Genomic DNA, 24507 nt, shown 5'->3' with positions numbered 1-24507 from the left:
CAATTCATTTTAAGGTCTTTGAACTGCTTAATGAACTTGCAAAGAACGTTAAACTGCTTATTTGAAAATAATAACACACGCAAGGGCAGAAAAGTGTTTGATAGGTGTCACGGCGACCATCAGCTCTGCCAGAGGAAGCATAACGCGCTGCACACTTAGCAAGATCAACAATATTACCGTCAAAACTCATCTTCAGCGTATAAACGACTCCCAGGATGTTGATGCCCATCATTTTTGGCAAACCGCATCCCAAATATGTAGTATCAAATGAAGTGAGACAAATCTAATTGAGATTCATCAATAATTCCCAGTGATCTGCATGAACCGGTGGTACTTACAGTGGATAGTGATAAAAGCTTGGCAGCGGCGGTGGAATCTTCTTCCATCTGAAGGTCAACGCAGTAATCACAGGCAGGAGCATTATCTTGAAGGACGGTTCCTCGCTCTCGACCGAGATTAACTTTAATGTAGCTTTTATCTGAATGACAGGACCACTTCAGTGGACAAACACAGAGTTACTCCACGAGAGAGCAAGTCAGCCCTTTCACATTATTCTATTCCCTGGTTCATAACTTCATTGAACATATATATGAATCCTCTTAAAGATTCTTATCCAGCTCTCCCGAGGATCTTGACATTAATAGTTTCACAGCAGTGACAACAGCTTCAATACCCGAGGCAGCAATAGAGCTGAACTTAGGAAGCATGAATGGACCAATTTAATTTAGAAGGCATGAATAGATGAAATGAATGAAGAGCTCTCTGTAACCTACTCAGATTACTGATTTGTCCTTTAAAGGTCTTTGTTATTGGACTGTTAGTATCACTGGTGGAATATACAGAGATATAAAAAGTCAGTTTGACTGACAGAACACTCTGGCTGCCGTGTACAGTCTGGCTCTCAGCAGGGGGTCCAGCTTATCACGGCAGTTTGGGGGTAAAACTGCAAGTTGTGTTTTTCTTGTTTTCCTTCAAGAGCTAAAGTCTCAGACGGTTATTTTGTGGTTTTCATCGTAGCCGACTCTCTTGCTGTTGTTTTTATTATTCGAGCAAAAGTAATGTGAGCTTTGATTTTTCAATACGTGATGGGGAAAAAAATCGTCCTATTTTGTGGCACTACATGTTTTTCTTTTGCCCTTTGAAAAAGGCTCCTGTGGAGTTTAAACAGCATAACCCTCAGAAGGCTCTCTGACAAGAGCCTTGATCCCACAACCTTTCAACTTGGCAACAATCTCAGTGCCTTTACAAAAAGAGATATCCAATGAATCATTTACTCCTGCTGCCATTTCAAGGACAGCTACGTTGACAAGAATTGAGCGTCTATTTAAAAGTGACACACAGAGAGCACTTACATGTACATCCATCGAGACTGATTGGCCACTTAAACACTCCATTGCATGTAAATGTTCTTAGACCAGATACTTAGAAATTGCTCACATTCAATACAACTAACTATATATCCTCTGATGTACTTGAAAGCCAGATTTGTGGATAAAGATTATACTTAAACATGCTTTAACAAAAATGTCAAAAAACGCCTATCCCACGATGTTAAAGAAAATGAGACACTTCCTGACTCTGCCCCCTTAAATGAGTCTGTTCCAATAGTTAATGTGTTCTTCCATAAGTTCACCTTCCACCAAGTTTCAAGTTTTTGCATCATACTGCTAACAAACATAACCGTCCTTGAAATAGATAATAATAATAATTTACTTTTTGCTATTTGATTGCTCGACACAAAAGGCTTGAATAAACATGAATTGATTTTATATTCAAAATGAATGCTTTGACAGTAACATTTGCAAACAGAGAAGGAACAACCAGGTGTATAAATCCATTATGACTGTAATATAATGAATCTTTGCCCTTTTCTCTGTTCATTCTCCTCTGTGATAATCTTATTTGTTGACCCTTTAAAACCATTGAATCCCTCATAATCACATAACTGTTTCTGTGAGGAGCTTTTAATGCTTTGCAATTATCATTGAATGCTAATTACTTTAAATGGCTCAGTGACATTTCAAACCAATTGAACTAAATATATTCATTGTTTATACAAACAAGGTATTTGCTTGAATTACCTTTGGAGAGTATTCCTCACTAACTCAGCCTCTCCACAACACAGCTGTGTGTTTGTTCACGAGATAAATGGAATCCTATCTGCAACCCTGCAGCCTCGATATGAGTTTCACCCCAGAGCTAAACCTGGAGCTATCTACTCCCAGCACTGTGTTACCTTATTATCATTGGGATTTTAGGCTTAAACAAAAAGGAAATACAGAAAGCACTACATGCAAGCTCATGTACAAATCTAATAAAGCAAACCCCAAATATCCAACATGGAACAAGACACTGCTTGATTTCTGCCGTTTGCCTCCCCAGCCAGACAGCCCACTGTAATGTGAAGTAGTAATGGGAGAAGCGTGGGGCGCTTACAATTAGTCAGCAGTCTCTGATAAATGGGCTTGTTGGTGGAAATGCTCTCAGTGCTGCATCCCGATGTGGAGCGAATGAGAGAGGAGCCAGGCCCACGTTCAGTCATTAGGCCTTCGGAATGAAATGGGACGGAAAGTTGCCAAGTGGCTGCCAGGTGCTCTCGTATCCACTCTGCAGCACATGCACTCAGCCAAGGACTAGCACACACACACAGACACACACACACACACACACACACAGACACACACACACACATCCGCACACTCTGGGGTGTCAGTCTTGTTGCTGAAATGGAATAAACTCTTGTGTTGTTTTCTGTTATAAGGATTTAAGTGTGTCACATTGATGCATTGTCTGTCCCGTGCATTTCATAGTAAGTCACCTAACCTCTTTAAATGTCTAGTAAAAGGTGAATGAATATAAATATCATATCATCCGCTGACGTTTATGCACAGGTGTGGAGTTCAGTAATCTTTATGGCCGTGTATTGAAAAATCTAAAAGGAGAGAGTAACAAGAATAGTAACTCAATAAAAATGCAGGTGCACATTAGAGTGATGGATATGCAGTGTCGATTTTATCCCATTAACAGACGTCCCAGCCGCATTGTGTCTCATAGAGCTAAGGGGGGGGCCTCTGGGCTCCAAGACTTATTTTTACATGTCGGGTTACAGCAGAGTTTGATACGAGGGAGGAGTAATGGTCTTCTCAAACCATACATTGCAATACCGAGGGTGAGAAGTGCTTGAGCAAGTTGTTTTGGCTAAAACCTCATGAGTAGCATTATTGTCATCACCAACCTTAATACCATCTGACATCAGACGCCTCTGTGAGAAGAGACAAAAGATCACAAGCTGTAGTTAATTTTACAACATATTAAGGAAAGACACGTAGTAAATATGCATTCAGTAATTTAGTATGGTTCTTGAAGGACGTCATAAATAATTGAAACGCCCTTAAATAGTCAACAACATCTGGCTAAGAGTGTAGAGGAACATGTTGGTTGGTTGTTTAATGCTTATCTCAAGTTTCTAGGTATGTTTTTGTTCCACTAGCACACAAACATTCAGTTTATCCTCATGCACAGCAACAGAAAATCATCAAATCCTCACATTTAAAAGGATGGAAACAGCAAATATTAAGCTTTTTACAAATTATAATTTAATCATCAAAGTAGATTCAGGTTCATTTACTGTTCCCTCTTTTCCATGAATTGACTGAACCAGCGTCGCCTGAGCCTCAACGCCTGCAAGTGACGATAAACATTGGCTAAAAAATATGAAGTCAACAGCATGATACCCAGAGATTCTCTAAATAATTCATATCATGCAAAAATAACGAAGGAAAAGGTTGAATGTGAGCAACTGTCCTCTGAAAGATCCATGTGTCATTGTTTTATGATTCAAATGACATTTAGGCAGCAACAGAAACAGTTGGTGGTGTAGTAGCTGCCATGGGGGGGGGGGGGGGTAATGTGCATGACTTATAGAATCAAACGTTTTCTGTTGGCAGGGGCAGGAGGATGCTCTTTATGGTGTTTTAGATTCTGTGATTGTGTACGTCCACTGGCTCCAGGGTTTATTGATGTATTTCCACTTGGTTGTCTTCCAGCTATTTTTGCTGTGGCAACACAATGAAGATAATATTGTGTTGGGACATGGTTTTTGTGCAAAAAGGCAGGCCTCTCTTTCAGGCCTGTATTGGAAGTCAAAACCTGAGAGCACATGGCCTTTGTCTTGAGAAAGCCACAAGCCGCATGGGCTGGAGAATACTCAATCTCCCAGAGTGCAATGTGTTCTCTTTGTCCTGAGAAGGTCAAATAACTCCGTCTCCCAGGAGGCAACATGTCCCCTTTGTTTCAGCATCTTCGCACATAGGTGCGAATTTCTACCAGGATCAGCTGCCAATTGGTCAAATCTGGCCACATGACCTGGAGGCCACTGGGCCTATATAATAGCAGGCCTCCCCCAAAGTCTCTCTCTTTCTCCAACCCCTCGGAGGGCCGAAGGCTGCTCCAGCAGCGCTCTTCTCCACCGACCACCACTGAGGACAGCAGGCCGCTGGCCTTTCCTCCTGCATCGGCGAGTGGAGGAACCGGATTCCTCCAGCTCAAATATTCTCTTTCCAACAACTGGAGGTCAAAGGTCGAGCTTCCAGCTCATCTTCTCAAGAAAACCTCCACGCATCTCAAGCTTCTTCTAAACTCCTTGCAGCGACTCGGTGTCCTGCAGGTAAGAACTACAGATTCAATAAGCAACTGAACTGCACAGCTCAACAGAACCGCGGAAGCACAGACCACACGAACCAGAGACTTCAAAAGCCAGAACTGCTACCCGAACTGCACAGCAACTTTCTCCCTGTCCTTGGACTGGTAACATTATCTGGGCTTAATAATTTTACTAGGCTAAGCAAGACTGTTTAATTGATTATGTGTGGTGTTTATAAGTTTGATATATGTGGTGATATTGTGTTACAAGTTAAATCAAGGTTAATGTGAGTTGGGCTCTACAAAGACCCTGCCATTTTCTGATTAGCATTCTCACAGACCCCGCATATCTCTTCACCTACTTAGCTACGTCCCCCGACCAGAAGGAGGGGCCTGCTAGCTTAGAGATCTTAAAAGATCACAGGAAGGTGTGACTCTCTTTGTTAGCCACCGAGACCCTCACACACACACACACACACACACACACACACACACACACACACACACACACACACACACACACACACCCACACACACACCCATCTTTATTAGTTAGTATATTGTTTAGTAATTGGTGTTTTATACTTATTATGTTTATAATAAATGCTTTCTTTTAACCTTGTCCTGTCATTAATGTTGCATAAGTGAAGTTTGCCAACCTCTACACTGTCAAGAACTCGATAAACCTTAACTGTTCATTATATAATCTTTAATAGTAAATATTAAGATTTCTAAGTGAACTAGATCTAAATGAGACTGATCTTAATCAATAAATTGGCTATCTTTCCCTTCTATGAAGGGTGGTGCCCCGCGAGAACTTAGTCAAACTAAAGTTATGATTTAATATTAATATGTTAAATATTAATGTTTTATTTTCTATTTTTGATAACCACATTTATTGAACGCCTAAAGGCACACTAGCTTATGGTATCACTCCTAACCATTATTGCACAACAATTGTGAGGTGACGACTGTTTTTGTATAAACACAATCTGGATGTTACCTGTTTGTCTCAGTGGGTTTACACTGGAAGAATGTAGGTAAACAGGTTGCTCAACCGGAGGATCTCTGCAAATCATTATTTTTTCCACCCTGTTTGAGCCACACATGCAATTAGTGCAAACACAAAAATAACATTTCAGAACATCACAAATTGCAGTTGAGGGGTTTAATGGGTGTAATTTATGTCCCAGAACAAAGTGTTTACAGAGATAACAGAACCTATTTTCTGCAAAAATGGAAAAACCTTGTGGGGGGAAAACAAAGATTTTATGTTTTCATTCTAAAATAAATGTTTTATCTGCAACATTAAAGAGTCTCCTTGTGGATGAATGTCAAAGAAGCCTAATAACTCAGCTCTGATTCAAAGCCGTGCAACAATAAGATACGAAAAAGAAAACCGGGTGAGGGCTCTTTTTCTAGACACACTATGGTACAGCCTTGATATGACTATTAATATCTTGGACTATGGACGAGCTGCAGAATGTCCCATGAGCAGTTTATATATATACAGTTTAATTTTTATTTACATCTTTTGTAGTCTGGTTTGTGATGATGAAAGTGTCAGACGGCAAATTATGAATAAACTTGTGTTAGATTCCACAAACACCAGCCCAGTCTGTTAGTGTCAGTTGTGTTTGTCGAGCGCCACAAGATGAATGCTGAGTGGTAAACAACCCCTCCATGGATTGTATGCCTCCTATACCTGCACTAACAAATCTCCTGTTTTGTTTAAGTGTAACAAATTCTCTCTGCCTGTGTTTTCTTATTCTAAAACCGTTCCTTCTAAGTTTTTTGGCTGCTTCTTGCGAGAGCGAAGTGCAGTTCAGTCACCTCATGTCAGGGTTAAATGCCTGAATTGATAAAACCAACACTTTCTCTTCATCAAATGTTTTTTTTTCTTTCTAATATAGTTAGAAAGCAGAAAGAACCAGAGCAAAGCAAGCAAGGTTTCACATCAGCAGGTTGCCGAGCTCAGCTTTCATTAAAAAGGAGAAGGCCTTCTTCTTTATTAATGACACCAAGGACTTATCCTCTGTTCACACGGAGCTGGACTTGATTGAATTCATTAAACAAAACAAAACTAGCAAAAGAAAGAACAAGGCCACATTAATTACAAAGACAGTATCCACTACAGCAGGAAACTGGCTCTGTTCTCTCTACTTCCAGTGGTCCACTATGCAAATTGTGATTGATTTTTGTGAAATTACTGAAATTTGAGGAATGGCTTCACAACAGATGTTACTTGTGCTTTGCATCTCAGAGGGAGGACGATGAAAGGCACCCATCGAGGTGGAAGGGAAGTCATCAATGTTTTAAACATAGCGGGTTCGCCCTGTGCCTCAAATAGCTTCTCATAAAATGTTCACGAGTTGTTTATGCCACCAGGAGTAAAAGTGTTTTCACAGTGCTGCAAATTAGCACATGATGGGAGATGGGGGGGGGATGTGCATTTCAGCAGGTGATGGAGACCCGGCTGCACCTGGGAGGCAGACAGGTAAAGCAGATTGAATTGACATGCGTAAAGCCGAAGATAACAACGCCGCTAGTTGCTGCATCTTCCGAAATTTGCCGAGGATCTTTGCCGAGGCTTCTCCAGGAGAATCTTCCTGCATCTATCTCAGAATTTCAGAACGCGGGAGCTTCTCTGATTTGACAGCTGAGTGTGCAGAAATGATTATGCACATTTGCACTCGTACACACGGAACAGGCTTAATCTGGGAAAACCTTCCATTTGACACAGGGGGCGTTTGTGTTGGGAGCTGCGGATTTTGAGTAAAAACCTTGAGAAGAGAAGTAAAACAGAAGTTGTGAAATAGCTTGAAGCTTTATTTCCCTTACAGAGTGTGTGTCCTCTGGCGGTGCAGCAGCTTTTTTGGGCATGAATTTGAAATTGATGGCCCAAGGATAACTACACAGAGCCAAACAAAACTAAATTAGAATTTTTCATTACTGAATACATGGAGGTGCTATTTTTACCAGCTGGATATTGTGTGGTAGAGACAGTGCTTTGATTTTTTAACCTCACATGTCATGTTTCAGGGTTGCCTGCATATTCAAAACACCGTCCGATGGTTGTTACCTGTTATGAAATGGGAAAAAAAGCGTAAAAAACAATCGTGGTTCCCTTATTGCAAATCTGAAATGAAATCTGCAAAACTGTGCAAACCAATAACTCAAGCTGGGGGAAAATGAACTGGCCGTTAAATTCCTCTCTCCATAAATATGTCACAAATAATTCGCTGTCAATAAATCGACGACATTCAGAGGCTCAGTGTTTCCGACGCAGTCCTAATGGTCACGGTCTAATTCAGCGATTGTTATAGAAAATAGCAGATTTCATAATTTCAGATCTTTAGCCATGAATGCATTAAACTTTAAACGTATTTCTTCTTCTCTCCTCACAGCCGTGTGCACCTTTGTACTTTCAAAAAAATCTTGATCCAGCGACGTGTCAGTTTTTGTGAGGGATCGTGACATTGTTTATGTGCCATGTAGAAGTTTCTGTATTGTTTCAGTATTTGTTTATTGTGATTTGCACCCCCCCCTTGTTCCCCTTCACGGGGCCTTGTGGGCCAGCTTAACTCGCTGCATGGAGGGAGCTCAGTGCCTCCGACTGTTGTTTACCACTCTCGGCTCGCCCCCCCCCTCCCCAGGACTCTGTGAAGCTGTAATGGAAAACATCAGATGGGCACCGAACAAACATTCTCCTTTTTGCCAGAGAAAGGAAATAGAGAACTTGTTGAGAATCAGAGTAAACATCCTTCAGAATATTGGGCCATATTGCGTTAAGTGGTTGTGAGTATTTAGATTCAGCTTGAGCGGTGGAGATGTCAAGGCAACTGGGAATGTTTTTTACAAAGAGAGCAGGTTGTTACACATTTGGTGAAGGGCAGTTTCTACATTAGGCCGTTTTGTGTTTCTCCTGCAGCTTGTCTACTGCGATATTTTCGAGGCTTTGATCCATCTGCAATGACAATCTGATAATGTCGGCCTTCAGTTATCCCTTCACACCGTGTGCTCCACATTATGCATGTATGGAGGGGTGATGCCCTTCAAAAGATGCACACTGGACTAACATATGTCTGGACCTTTGTTGTTGGCTACATGCTCAGACTGAAGATTTTGATTAATTTGTTCTGCATCTGAATTTATTCACACTGGGAGTTTTTGCAGATTTTCATAATATTAAATAAGAATTTTCTACTTGAAACATCCCCTCAGCAAACACCGCAGGGATAATTTCCATCTGTAATAAATTAGCTCCAGTATCAGAATTCAAAAAAACATTTGGAACCTTCTCATTAAACTTCAGAATTATGTTTATCGGGTCGTGAGTGAAGCTTTTGGATACTGTTGGTTTCCTGAGAGAAATATTACGGCCTCAGGTTAACTGTCATAGCACCGACTGATTTTAACTTTTAGGTTTTTGTTGGGTGTAGAGAGTTATGTCATTTCCTGATGACAAATAAATAACCAAAGTGAATGTCTAGTCTTCAAGTATAGCATAGATCTGTCAGTCATATCAAAACATCAGACATGAACCTGTAGTTTGCCATTATTGCAATAACCACCAACCCTCATGTTATTGGACAACCCTCTCTACCTGAATCTCAGCAAAATATGTGATTTCCAAATGAAACATATTCAGTGTCATTGCAACAAGCAGACAATGAGGCTCCACCTCTGCTGCTTTGCTGTTAAGATTTTAAATATGCTAGTGTTCCTGAACCCTGGTTCTGCTGCATTGTCTTTTTGGTTTCCTTGTGTTACTGTTTTTCTTTTGTGCAAAGAAGAACTATTATAACAGAGCCTTCTACATTGAAACCACATTGTATCACAACATATCAAATGGTTATATACCATTGTTTTGTCATATCTGTTGATCAACTGAGATGCACGGTATAAACAAACCCACCATCTGCCTCAACAACAAGCATCTGCTGCTACTGCTGCTGCTGCTGCAGTGTCCTTGAGCAAGACACTGAATCACTCCAGCCTCACCATGATCTATTCTCCTTGAAGGTGTGTCAACTGCATCCTTACAATCCCAAACTCTCATGAACAGCCCTCGGGTTCACACCGCACATCATGTATTTCTCTCCACGCTCTGAAAACGTAGTAGGTCATCGATGAATGAAAGGCCGAGCACGATCCCTCATTTGTCCCCGATGTCAGCTGATGACCAGACGCTTGGACGTGCATACCGATGACAGATGCCGGCGCCCTTCGCTGACCCTGCTGGTGGCAGAGGAGGCCGGGCTGGCCGACACAAATTCACTGAATAATCATTATGCCAGGGAACCGCAGGGAATTAATAAACTAGCAAATTGACTGGCTCCAATCGGGTCACAGTGTCCACGCTTGTATCTCGTCTAAATCCTCCGTGATGGCGGGAGGGATAATGCAGAGGGGGGTGTTCTGGATGTGAACAAGGCTTACCGCTTTGACTCGGCTTGTTTACCGCGAACGTCCAGCTGCTGAAACAGAGCTTCAGAGAAATCCATGAAGACATTTTAATTTAAAAAGCCACATAGCTGTCAAATGAGAAATGAGTGCGGGTTAAATGATACAGATTTTCTCAGTGGTGTCGAGGAGGATTTGAAATGCATCCTTTACACATTTGAAAGAAAAAAAACTCAAACCCTGCAATTATGTGGCTTTTAGATGATGGTGTGATTAGACACAGCTCTGTAGAAACTTTTTTCTGTGTGTGTGTTTTAAAATGGAGACAACAGCGGCGGATGCTGACTCCTTAGTGTGTTATCTATTCGTCCACAGGAGCGATTCCCTTGCTGGAACGCATCGGCCATAACCATCTGTTTAGGCTGAGCACAATGGCCGTTCATCTTGCTTTTCCACTGAGTTTATATATCAGGAGACCGCGGTGCTCGAAGCCGAATGTATCATAGATTGTAATTAATGCCACGAAGCTCTGCGCCCTAGTCAATATTTATTGGTCAGTGGTGAACCAGTGTGTGCAGCGTGAGAGTAAAGTTTGTGGATGCCGATCTGTGTGCACCTCAGTTGAATTAATTTTCTATATCTCCGTGAGATTTGCATATCAGTTGGACACTTATCTTAAGTAAATGCAGTGCAAATGGTTTGCATTGGCTTGTTTGTTCGGGAGGAAACTGCGCCGGCAGCATTTGGAGGAGTTTGCTCTGGACGCCTGGATTTAAAAAACTATTCACCTGAGCCTTGGGTTCACATTCCATACAATGCCTCATGTCAGAATTGATTGATATATTACAAAGAATGATCATTAACTCACACAAGTGCTTTGAGTTGCATAACCATAAATCCATGATTATCTTGCTTTAGGTTAAATTGATACTGAGGGGGAACAAATGAAAAACACAGACGTTTAAATTTGTACATATTCTGACTTTGAATGGTTTGGATTCTTTATGGCTATGGATTATTCTTTTTAGCTGAATAAAGTTTTGCAAAACATTAAAACAACTCTCAGTTGGACACGTCTTTGCTTGTGTTCATTCAATTGAACCCAACAAGGATTTAGACCACAGTCATGTCTCTATCTACGCTCGTCTCCTCTGTCTAATTCTTTGAAAGCAATAAAACATATGCTCTCAACTTGATATGCAAGGGACATGATAATTGATTTATACTGAGTTCGTTAAAAAACAATTTGTGAAACTGTGCGATGAGCCTGTGCAGTGCGAGTCTGTCGTGTCACAGCTTTTGTTCATCATCCCTGTGCGTGTGTCTGTGTAACGCTCAGTGTGTCAGGATGTGAGTTTCAACATTTCTGCTTTCACTGCGGGTCGTTAAATTGTCCGTTTGTCCTGGGACACAAAAACTAAATGCTGCAATGTATATCTTTTATTGCTCTCTCATTACACGGGCAGTTTTCTAAAGTACTGCACACTAACAGTTTGCAAATACAATGACCTTTGCACAGAAGGGATTAAGCAGTGGACAAACCTATAATCATTTTCCGTGTGTATTCATCGCAAGCTGTCCCTTCAGCTCGTGAAAGCTCTGAGAGACCTCCGCTCCGATGGTTGAGTTTTTGTGTTTTTTTTCTCGGCTCATTGGCCCCCACCCCCCCCGATCCCGGAGGACTGTTCCAAAGGGCGATGTGAGAGTGAGACGGCAGCCATTACAAAGCCAATATACTTGATGTAGTTCAGTGTGCAGACTGATCTGTGGCCTGTGTCCAAACAGGTTGAAAAGGCAGAATCTTCAACTCTGACAAATTCACTCTAATGATTTCTCAAAGGAAAGTCCCGTCCTCGTAAAGTGTGAACTCCACTTCACGGCCCAACAGCACTTCTCATTTCTCTTATGAAGTTTTTATACTATTTCCGATACTATTTACTATTCACTGCTGCTGGAAAACCCCACAAGCTGCAGTGTTTGGATCCGTGATTAGCTTATTTTTCCTGCCACTCCACTAATCCCCATTGGGAATCTCTCCCCCCCGCTGTGGTCAGAGTTCAGGGTCCGCTGCAGAACCGCAATCCCGGAGCCAGTCACAAATAAACGTTTCACTCAAGGACACTTTTCCCACATTTCACTTTTTCGCTTTTCTTTTCATTTCGTACCCTCATCTCCTCAGCCCTCGGATCTAATGAATACTTGATGACATTTAACCTTGTGTCATTGTAGAGGTCACTTTGTGTGAGGGCATATTGGACACTGTGAAACCCAAACAGAACTGCTCCCTCCGTCTTAACCTGGAGATGAATGTATATTTGTGTAGGAACACGGCCATTTTTCGCCCTGATGGTCATAAGAGCCAGAATCTGTGGAGTAGTGATCTCAGTGTGTAGCTGTGGTATCAAAATAAAAGCTCAACCAATCATGAGTCAGTCGAAGCTTTCAATAATGCCGTTATCTACCCTGTTTTTAATGGCACCAAATAACTTAGTAACACCAAACTTATCAAAAACATGAACACATCTGTAGTGTATTCTATGCATCACCTAGCATGAGGAACAGTGCCCTGGGTTCTTCAGCTAAATAAACTTTAAACCTTCCTGTGTTTTACTTTATTTTTTATTGCTATATTATTAATAATTACAACCAAGAGGATAGTAACATGTTTTTATGATTTACTTCACGAAATAAGATCAGTCATCACTACGTTTGAGACCAAATAACGTGCAATAGCCTAAATGAGACCAAGTCTGTAATAAGAACTGAAGCCCTGACTTCCTGGTTTTGTTGTGGACAGAAGAAAAGTACTTAATTTCTCTTTATGTGTTTCTGCAGGGTTTATGGGACACAATGGCTCTCCAGGTCCCTGTGAACACAAGTACTGTGGCTTGGGGCGTCACTGCGTGGTGGACCATGAGACCGGCCAAGGGGACTGCAAGTGCTTGGATCACTGTAAACCTCACTACAAGCCCGTGTGCGGCTCCGACGGGAAGCTGTACCAGAACCACTGTGAGCTGCACCGGGCCTCGTGCCTCCGAGGACACAGGATCACCATCGTGCACAGCGAGGAGTGCTTCTACAAAGGTGAGCGCTCGTGTGACCTTTCTCTAATGCAGGATGATGTGTGGAGCAGGGGATGCTGGGAGTCTCGCTCGGTGCCCTTTGCTCGTCTGCTCTCATCCTGTGTAGTACAGTTGGTTCCATGGGACACGAATGCTTAACCCGGTGTAAGTGTTCTGCCTGACATGTTGAGCACAGGACGATATCTAGGTTATTGAAGACCTTGAAGAATAGAAAAAACAAGTTATTCAACAAAGTTTTTTCAAGATGGAAGAAGCGTGATAACTGGATCATCACTGAGCAAGAGACTCAAGGTGGGAAATGACCATTCGCCAAATAGCGGCTGCTAAGAAAGTCTGAACCACCAGCCCTCTCCCATCATTGGGGATTTCCCTTTTGATTCTTTGACTTGGTTGGTAAAATATCCATTTTCACATCACCTAACTCCCAAAGATTTCAAAAATACATCAAAACACCCGCAAAGCAAAAGTTATGAACTCAGACTATATATTTAATTGGCTAAGCAAAGAAATTGTTGACTATATGAGGACAGCTGGTTCACAGGAACAAATTCTGCTTATGTGTTTGCTTTCAGGTGGCGATTAAAAAGAGAACAATAGATATCAGCTCTCCTCTTTCGAACATCTCTGAGTCTCAGTAAATTAGTATTTTCCAAGGAACCAGCGTCAGTTTTGGAAAGTTGCTGTTTATCGTCAAAACAAATGTTCATTTTTATTCCTTAGTTTTTGTAGAGTTAAAAAAGGCACAAAAAAGGTATAATGTGTTAATTAGTGAGATTTTTGAGTTGTTGTTGTGCAGATTTTCTTACCGTCTCCATACAGCAGACAGCAGATGTGAGCAAATCCGTTTACTTTGCCTCTTGTTTAACAACACGTGCTTCTTGTTGGAATCACTGTGCTCCGTGGAAGTGGATCCATCAGGCGTCTTCTGTCTCATTTGGCAAAGAGAAGAAATAATGGTGTGGGTGAATCCATGTGGGAGTAATATACAGAGGACGAACATGAAAAGCTGCATGATAATTAGGGACGGTTTCTTTAATGTTCTCAGCAAAAACAATTGAGTCTGAAGCAAATGCATATTTTACTGCACATCTTAATTCTTAATGTCAAAATACAAGCACACATAGTGCATTAAGTGACATGAAATCACGCTGTACTGTCACAGAACAACATCATTTCGCTAACACAAAAGACAGTGTAAAACATATCACAGCCGTTTGCGTGAAGAATTGACACGTACGATGCAGCGTTTCATCGTAAATGCAACATGAATCACAATTAGGGGCGCGATCTGAAACCAGTCATATGAGCCTTTGTAGAATGCACAGCTCGCTTTAAAGGCGGGAGCAGGTGGTATTGCTCTGGTGTTCATATTTCCCCAGAGAAGGATGACTGCTCTCTAACATTGATTGTATAAACACGCCAATTATTCTTAGTCCCTGGAAACAAGGCCGCTCTCTCTTTCGTGAAGGTGGATATTGGTGAAGTGAGAGCTCCCGACACTCATCCACTTCATTCAGGGCCAAAGGGGGCGAGCAGTGGCAGACTGCTCACAGGCGGCATAGTCACGATATTCATGAGCAACTTGACCGAGTCTCTGCATCGATTCGACAGGGTGTCTTCGCTACCTTGTTAACTTTGAAAAGTAACTTCACAGGAGACATAGGGCGTCTTTGGATCTCTTTACTGTAGCACATGAAAAACTCTGTGTGGTCCTCCTCACATCCTCGGATTAACTGAGAAAGAAACGGCACATCGTCCTTGCCAAGTTCCTTCCGCTGCTGGAATGTTGAATTTATAGACGAACAAAGCCAAACTACAGGGAGTAAATTCCCTACACAAGAGACAAAATACAGTACAAGCCGTCTTAAAGCGGCAGCGGCCTCACTGCTTGGTATACGTAGGGAGCAGCCTGTGCAGAGACAGTGTCTGTGAAGCAATGATCACAATCACAGCGTCTGTTCCATCCCAATCACAGAAAAAGGCATTCGAATCAATGGCACATCCCCGGTGGGTGACGGCTCTAATCAGCCTCATTCATGCGCCCTGTCCTGTCCTGTCAGACGACCCCTCGACACCCAATCAGCATCTACCCGCAATGCAGAGTGGGATATTTGACCAATGTCAGGCGATCGATATCAGATCAACAGCAGCCAAAAGAAGGAGTAAAAAAAAAAAAAGAATCGTGTCCCTAGCTCGGTCCAAACGGTTTTTCTTTGTACTCTGACTGATGTGTAATCAATTTCACATTGGATGAGAGCTCCAGGAGGAGGACGCGGGAACCTGCTGCAGTGATTAGTAATCTCTCCTAAAGGCATTGTTTTTTTCCCTCTCTCCACTTTCCAATCATTTAAAACCATAAATTACAGAAAACGATGTTTACAGTCGAAAAACTTGAACAGAGGAAAAACAGAAGCGTTTTTCCCTGAAATACAAACAGCTGCAGAGGATTTGTGTCCTTTGCTGCATCCGCGGTGGCAATCAGAGGAAATGGATAATTGAGCAAATGTAATAGAGCTTAAAACCAAATCTAGATGTCATTATGATTCAGAGGTTATTAGTGAGCAGAAGGGAATGTGCCCTCGGTGGCATGTTTAATGTGTCACTTGATTATTTGTCCTCCAGGTAATGGGTTGAATTCACCTGGCAAGCTGGAGATATTTCCTCCTTATCACGGCATAATAATGAATTTCCTGCAATTCAGTGTTTGTTTCTTCCATACCTCCATATGTTGTTGGTCCCATTTGTCTCCTTCTCCTTGTCAGGTGTAGAATACTGACTGAAAAGAAGGAAAGCAACAGTTTACTTCTGATCACCATTGTTACGAGATGAACTATAGTTTACCAGACTCGCTCATCTGCTTCCCATTCACCTGATAACATTTAGTTCCTGCACTGACTAGGGAGCTTATGGATTATTCGTGATTTTTTGTCTCTCTACTCTGAGTTACAGTCTCTAGAGTATTGTATTGATCAAGGGTCTTTCAGGTCGTCACCCGCCATCATCTGGTGCACATCTCAGGAGTCTCAGGTCTGTGCTGCTGCCACGTGATCTGTAAAAAGGAAGTAAATATCTTTCCCTACCAGCCCGCTCTACATCTAACACTCAACGTCACCCCCCTCACACCTTCTAATGGCTCCTCCTCAGCATGAAGCTCTTACCATCTTTCCTCCTGTGCAACCAGGAAGTTGTCATTTTTGGTTGTTAAGTGACATGTCTCTACACTGGTTACTGGATAGACTTCTGTACAATTTGAAATGGATATCAACAGAATGGGTTCTGACAGCTCTGGTGATCTGATAAAAAAACTCTACTGTCACTTTGCTTCATCACCAAATACTGTACCTGTAAAACTCCCATCAGCTCCAGCAGTGCAACAGAGACTTAAACATTAAACGTGCTGCAAATCAACATGTTGACATTGTCCTTGGGAGCATGTTTAGCATGCTGACAGTACTCAAACACATCTCTGCCCTTGAATACATCCTCCCTAGTCTGCAAGTCTCGTTGGGTGTTTTCACCTGTGATTCTATTTGCTGTGGTCTGAATCAGATGATGTTCTTCTTTGGTTTGGTTGCTTTTCAAATGGAGGAAAATCCAAGCAACCCAACATGAATCACTTCAAACCGGGTGAGACTGTTGGTCGGATGTGTCAGAGGTGAGATCACGACAGTAACACATCAAGAAGGACCCATGTTCTGGACTGGCACATCTTATTGTGATAGAAACAGCAATGAAATGTAATGTACAGCTGCTGCTACCTGAGCTGCTACAGTTTGCTCGTCCTGCTGCTTCCCAGAAGCCAAAGTACACCCGGTTGCAGGAGCCTTTTAGTTCAAACTCTGAGAGTTGCCAAGTGTGATGTCTGTGTTCACACCTGCCTCAATGAATCACACGATGGGGGAAAACCAACCAGAGTCTGATTGGAGCAGACTAGAAAGTGTGTGGGGGTCTTAGATTTGTTCTCACCTGTCATTTTGTCATCAACTCACCAGGGGTGGGTGTTAAGGTCTGAACATGTCTCCAGGCTCTGGTGAACATGAAGTCGTACAGACAGACAGGTAATTCTGACTATCTGGTGATGTCATCCTGCATACATCTGGTTTATATATGTGTGACACCAATGGCAGCCATACGATTCACAGGAACATTCCTCATGTAGATTTCCTCATTTAGAAGACAGTAGATGGATTTAATATTTGTTAAATGCTAAGATCAATGCTACATTTGGGTCCAGGTTGGATTATGTTCTCTCTGGAAACTTTCCTCTCCAGAGTGTGTCTGGTGCGGTCGTCTTGTCCCTCACTCGCTCATCACTCGGCAGACACAGGCCTTGGCTTAGTGCTCTCTTATTTAAAAATCTTTTGAAGCTGTCATTAGAAATATTATGCCATTTCTTTCAGAGGGGGTATGTGCACTTTGCCAGCACATTAAATGTAATGCATTCAAAAAGGATTTTATGGGTTTCTTATTGCCTGTTTAGTGGTGCAAGCTAATCCCTGAAAGACTGATGCGTGTTACCCTGATATAAACAATGATCATAGGTATTTTTTCCCTAACGTTATAATCATAATCCCATTTTTATGTTTATGTTGAATTCTTCACTCAGTTGTTTCCAACTCACCAGCAGGGGAAGCTTCTCATTACAGAAGCATAAGGTCTCCCTTCTGTCCAGCACATTAAATGAGGAGTTATATATAACTCAACTCAAAACAAAATGCCACAACTGAACTGTCAGTGCCAGTGAAATGAAATGCCAGCCGCGACTTTAACACTCTGCCCACTGCCACAAATTGGCTGAGACTTTTTTATAGATTCACAGAATTGAATGAAATCAGTTGGTCACCAAGTTTCTTTTTCCCTCATTTATCAGCCACTTGCATTCGGTGGCCAATCAGTGCAGACCTAGTTTTAATTATTTAAATCGCAGGTCAACTTGATTTAAACTCCACAACTTCAAATATTCATAAAACAATGTGTTGGTTATTGGAGCCGGGTCCCATTTACCATTAGTGTGCGTGTAAAGTGGATTTGCATATTTAAAGCTCTCTTGGGTAATATATGGTATTGCTAGTAATTTCAAAATTGGAATATACATTAAACATGCTAGTTTGAAATAGGAATGGAAGTGCTTCAGCAGAATATAATCGTTTCAATGCCATTGGGTCCATACTTAAACAGACTCCATTATTTACTTTATTCACATGTCATCATGACGTCTTAATACGTTCCATCAGCAGACGAGTCCTGGCATCTTATGATCAGTGACCATTCTGCCTCAGATTCATTTGATGGACACACAATTAATCCCGTGGGAAAATCTTGAACTTAAAGCGGCTGCTTTTCATCTGCCATCCATACGCGTGTCAGCCGAGCCACTATTGGTTCTGGTCCCAGTTGGATGTGTCTCTGTGGGAAATGGACAGGACTTGTCAGCCAGGCCTTTTCGAGTGCCTCTTATCTTCTATGGAAGACAGGATAAAAAATGACAGCCATGTGTTGACTGAAGCTTCTCATTAGCACTATGGGAAAGCATATGACCCCCATTTTCCCTTTGTACCGCATGGCAATGTAGCCAGGATCGGATCTGATTGAAAATTAAGTGGTGCACAAAAAGCCTGTCCAATCCAAACGTGAGCATGGAGGAGAGCGGGTTTCTGCAGAAGACAACTTCCACCACGAGTGGAGGCAATCAGGAAATCGCAGCACATCAGGCGAGTGGATCCAGTGCATTCAGCATGTCCAGTTATCTGAGAGATCTCACACTTAGAGAAAACCCTCAGACATTCAGATCCTAATAAACCCTCCTGAGTGTGTCACATTCTTTTTCATTTACCGCTTACTGTACGGCTGCACTGCAACATTTACTTTGCTGTTGCATCATGCAGTTGGGGAAGGATGGATCCAAGATTTGCATCGGCTCTGTTTTTAATAATGAGATGAGCCGGTGTTGTTAGATTGCATCAGACTTTTATAAAGTCTAATGGCTTCCTGCAATCTTCCTGAAATATTGGTTTGGACATTTTAAGAGGAGGGTCCAAACCCAAACAAATCCAAATATAGTGAATCCAGAAGGAGATAAATCCCACTACATCACGAGCGGTTGCACAAACAGAATAGTAATGCAGAGTTCTGAGAGATCATGCAGAGCTTTAAGGTAATTTCCTTCAGGTACCTTGACACACACTGAATGCAAAAATGTGTATTTCCCGTGTTTACTCCTGGAGTATTAACCTGCATAGTGGAAACAGCACTTATCCTTTCAGGCATGACTCCACAAGACCTCTGAAAGTGGTGATGCTACTGGGTACAAGCATCAGATCCTCCAACTCCTGTAAATTGTGAGGTTTGGATATCCATTGATTTAAAGTCTTTAATGTTACAATTCTTATAGTCTGGCAGAAAGAAGTATCACATCCCTGGTATACAATAGACACGGTATGCATACTGTACTTACATTCTCTCGCTGTGGCCCGGTGCATCCCATATTGCTGTCATTTCCTTCCCTTGTAAATGGTGCACAAGCACCCAGCTGTCCACAGGATAGGAAAGAAAAGAAGAATCAGCCTTGGCCACTTTCTCCCGTCACACCATTGTCCAGTGTGGATGCTCACTTGCCCTTTGCAGGCGCGTGCAGCAGCTGCCAGGGGTCAACGTTCACACTCCAACAGGTCTGCAGTGACATTCTCCCACTCCAAGCAACATGCAATGTGTTCTGTGCTCTGACGGCTTTTTATCATAACAAGCTTGAACTTCTTTATCATCACTTTGTGGCACAGTGGCTCTTCTGCATCAGTGAGCCTTGGGTTCCCATGACCCTGTCACTGGTTCACTGGTTTCCACACCACACCTGCAGTTTGCATTCCTGTACACATCACAGCTTGGCCCTTGAGTTTCTCAGATCCCTTTTTACTGCTTCTAACACATCAGCTTTAAGAACTGACTGTTCAGTTGCTGCAGATCTTGACAGGTGCCACTGTAGCAAGATGATCAACCGTTAATCACCTGTCAGCGGTTCTAAAAATGTGGCTGATCGGTGTAGTTTCAAGATTAATGCAGCTGAGAAGGGACACATTTGAAATTAAGAATGAGGTGTTGAATATATTTTAGAATCACTGCTAACATATGATGAATGACTCACATCTCAGAGCCTAGAATAGCCCTTTAATTGTCATACGTACATGGTGAATGCAGCTGCCTGTTGACCTGCACGGTGCTAATGATCTCACCTGCACCCCCGCTGCTCAAGTCCCTGTGCCTTTGGTCGGAGCTATGATCGAATCAAAGGTGAGTCACCTCCTCCCTGTTGAGATGCAAACTGACGATTGGTTTTATCATCAGTTCTCTGCTGACTGGTGATAATCTGCTGATTAACACAAAGTGGCGTCTTCAGAAGATAGAAACAGGAAAAAAGCTATAAATCTTAAAAATCATAATACTAGAGATCACCAGCTGAAATATTTGACAGGTTTCACTCGAAAATAATGATGACCTTAAGAATTATGCTCAAATTTACATATAAGACTTATTGTTTTTGGTCTAAATCACCCGGCCAAATAAAACAAATAAAAAGTGTCATACATGTTTTGACACCATCTATCTAATAATTTTGTCATAAGAGAAAACACCTTCTGAATGTTTGTAATATTTACCAGACGAGGACGTGTGCCCCATGCAACCCGACTCTGTTGAGATGTATTAGCCGCTGAGTTAGCCGCCGACCGTTCTGTGAATATTTATCTTCAAATGTGAAGCAGAGACGTCTCAGTGTGTAATCTATCGACAGTTTGTGTAATCAGGGGAGGAGGTTTGGATGTCACTTGGGTTATGAAGTAGGCATTTATATAATCAAGCCTCCATATTTTACAACATTAAATCAGAGACTGTAATACTGGTTTCCCAGATGTATCTCTTCTCCATTGTTAATACAATGCCAAAAAACATTCATCTTTATCAGCATTTTGCATCGCACGACTTTTTCATCTTGTCAAAAGTAACACACAGTAATCGGCTGTATTTCAATTTTTCTAAGTTCATAGTTAGCGCTCGGTAAATGGTAAAATATTGTAAATTTGACAGATCTCAGACATAAACTGTAGATGTTTGTAATATGAGCTTTATTTTAAATCTAAATTTTTGGTCTGTCGCTCCTAAATTTCTCATAATTTAATTTTGAAAGGTTATATTAATTGAAATCGTCATTTTGCCACAGCACAGCATGGTTACGTTCTTTATTTTGCGCCAACTTGAGCACAGCAACTCTGAACATCTGTAATTAGTTTGTTTCTATAAAAGTAGAGCTTGTTGAAGTGTTTGTTGCCGGCTGCCTCTCTGCCGTCTCCACAGAGCAAACTCTTTGTGGACAACTCTCCTGGGCTCCGCCAGGAACAACATGATCATGAGGCGTCGTGGCGCCCGGCCTCCGGAGACCTTCTACCTTAACGATGTCTCCGCGCCGCCGCCGCTCCCTCCGGAGAGTCGCTCCGGTGAGATCAGTGAGAGGAGCGTGTGTACAGTGAAAAGGCTTCAGAACCTCCCTTGCACTCTCGCTCTCCTTTTAATGACTCCGGTGGCACCATTAACGCTGAAGCCTCCGTAGGAGACCCTGGCGTTGTCATCGACAGCCGTGCCAAGGAACAAGCTCCTCATTAAAATCGAGACGGGCGGATCATTAGGTTTGCAAGGACGTCCAAACCATTGTTACCTGCAGGAGCTCAGGCTCCTGAGCTAAGAGGTTACCTACAGTATATTGTGATCTGCTTTGTTGAATAAACAAAATGAGATTCACAGATGGATTTATATGAGACCAATTTACAGGTAAAATAAAATCTTTGAGAACAGAAAGCTGATTTTATTATGTAGGTGAACAAGTGGTGAATTACACGTTGAATAATTTCTTCAAGATATTGAAGAGCAACCTTGAATTTTTTCGCTGACATGTTATCCTGAATTTGACACGAGCTGCGGTTGAATGTTGCTCAGGGCAAAGGAGATTAATGATCCTCTCCAGTCGCTCCAGATGATGTGCTCATCAGCTGTTTATCAGTTGATCCAGGATCAGATTGTGTTGTTTTTTTTGTAACACACACAAATACAAGTGTGAGGCTGCGTGCGGCTATCTTCACCTTGTATAAACCAGAAAAAAGCGGTCAGTGAGAGAGGGAACGTGATGAGTGTTTGACATGATGGTAGCGAGAAGACGAGTGCAAGGCCGGGCTCAAACCGCATCACACTGGAAAAGAATGCAATTAATTCACTTTTTGTGTCATTTTTTTCATACCACCAATGACTCACCTTGGCATGTTTTAATAAAAAGCCTCTAACAAAAGGTTAATTGTCTCGAGTGGTGACAAAGAAAATCCTTACTGGAATTCTCAGAGTAACAAAAGAACGCACCCTCTGCTACAGCGAAATCCAAGATGTTGTTTTTCTTTTGTCATTGATTTTGTCTGTTTCTGGTCCCCCCCCCCCCCCCCTTCTTCCCCTCTGACACGGGCGTCTGCTAATGGCCGTCACATCGCTGGCTGCGTGGCGACGTTAGCTTTCCTGATTACAGCCGAATGAAGACTGATGCAGTAGGGAAACAGTGCAGATGCGTGACATCGCTGCAGGGACTGTGTGCAGGCGTATTTGTGGGAAAAAAAAAAAAAAAAAGTGATATGGTAAGGGGGAAAATGTTCTGTGCACAATGGCGTCATCACTCTTTGTGTCTGGTGCGAGCCGGAGCAGCTCTCCGCGCCCGGCACTCGGAGGGACAGGTCACAACCAGGATTAATACAGATGAAATGAGGTGCAGAGATGGAAAATAAGACGAGGGTGAAATGTTATGTCAAGGTGAATCAAAGCTGCCCGGACGTGAACACGCCGGAAAATCTGTTCTCTTATTGTTCTCGGTGTCGTTTTTGTATTTCACACCGGCCTTGTGCTGGGTGACAGAATGTTTCCAGACTCCATCATCGCAACCGCAGCGACGAAAACAAGCAGTTCTCCTGTTTTTTCGCTATTGATCAAAAGCTGAAATTACAGAAACTTTGCGGGAGTCGGTGTGAGGATCTGCAGTACGGTCGGGTTTCAGAGGGGAAACGAGGTCGGGGAAGTGGCTGCAGATGGCGAGGACGGTTAATATTTACTGAAGGACGAGGCCTGGAGCTGCCTGACAGGGACGAGCGGCTGCACTGGTCTAATTTGAAAGGCTGCGGGTTCCTGTTTGTTTATTCACAGCCCTGACTCCTGTCAAAGTGACACAACACCGAACCCCCCCCACCCTCCCCTCCCTTCCCCATCCCCACCATCATGTCACCTAAATTAGCTGGTAAGTCATCGGTTATAGGGTTTATATGGCAGCTCCTGTCGTCAATTGGATTTGTAACAAGCTCGATTCCTTCGGTAGCGACAGTAAATTATGGCGACCCGAGCTGTTCACCTTCTCCATGTTGGACGCCTGTTTGCCAGAAGCATCTTTCAAGTCCCTGGTGGTCAGCGGCTCCTTCGCTGTGGCACATGTTGTTCGGGAGCCTGGGGTATTTTTTATTCTCCCCTTATGCCTGTGTGAGTTTCCACTCATCCAAACAGCAGCCAGCAGCGTTTGACACATTTGAAATAGGATTAGAGTTGTGAGATATTTTTCAAAAAACTTTTCAGCTAAATAGGTTCTTAGAAAGACTTAGAAAAATAACATCAGCAGCCTCCTTGTACAAGGTTAGGAACATCTGAAAAATCCCAAACGTTTCATTAGGGTCATTAAGAGATTTGTCGGGAAACTGGATATTGTTGTTGATATTCAATCCATATATTTACATTTGATCCAACATCCACATTGAGCTTCACTACCAGTATTGACCGAATAGACAAATCTACGGTGGTTGAGAAAGCTGCAAAAAGTCAAAACACGTTCAAAAACAGAAACAAAATGTGAAAACGACAACAGAGATGTTTCCAAGGGACCCAAAAAAGTGACAAACCTGTAGTTCAATGCTGTTTGACGTTCAGACTTTGATAACTTTACAAAAAGAAGTTTTCTTGAGTTAGCATGTGTTGTGTTGTGAAGTTTTCTGTATTTGCAGTTCGTTGAGCTGCAGACGGTTTTGCGTCTCTTCGGTTGTGTTGCATGAATTTGCAGCACATTTATGTTGTATTTGATTTGAAATATGTTTGTTCTTTTGTGCATTTGCTCCGACTGCAGTTCATTGAGTCACGTAGATATGGATTTTCTGAGTGTGGGCCGGGGGAGTCGTGCTTTGACATCGTCTGACCATCTGCTGCATTCTGAAAAACTCGCTATCTCAGGATGTTCACTTGTACTCAAGTATGAATTAATATGATTCTGGGAGTCGAAGGTCAAGGTCACTCAAGGGCACAGCTGGCCTGTTGTCGGGAGGCT

The 24507-nt window shown here is 42.4% G+C and overlaps 1 protein-coding gene across 1 annotated transcript in view; it reads left to right on the top strand.

The window, feature by feature from the left end:
- Positions 1 to 24507, top strand: part of fstl5 (follistatin-like 5) — a 134878-nt gene that overhangs the window by 15796 nt on the left and 94575 nt on the right. The window contains exon 4 of the mRNA XM_061079209.1: positions 12883 to 13131. Coding sequence (XP_060935192.1) covers positions 12883 to 13131 — 249 coding nt within the window. The remainder of the gene's footprint in view (positions 1 to 12882; positions 13132 to 24507) is intronic.

Source organism: Limanda limanda, chromosome 10 (assembly GCF_963576545.1).
Source record: "Limanda limanda chromosome 10, fLimLim1.1, whole genome shotgun sequence".
NCBI lineage: Eukaryota > Metazoa > Chordata > Actinopteri > Pleuronectiformes > Pleuronectidae > Limanda > Limanda limanda.
This window is presented reverse-complemented; position numbering and strand designations above follow the sequence as displayed.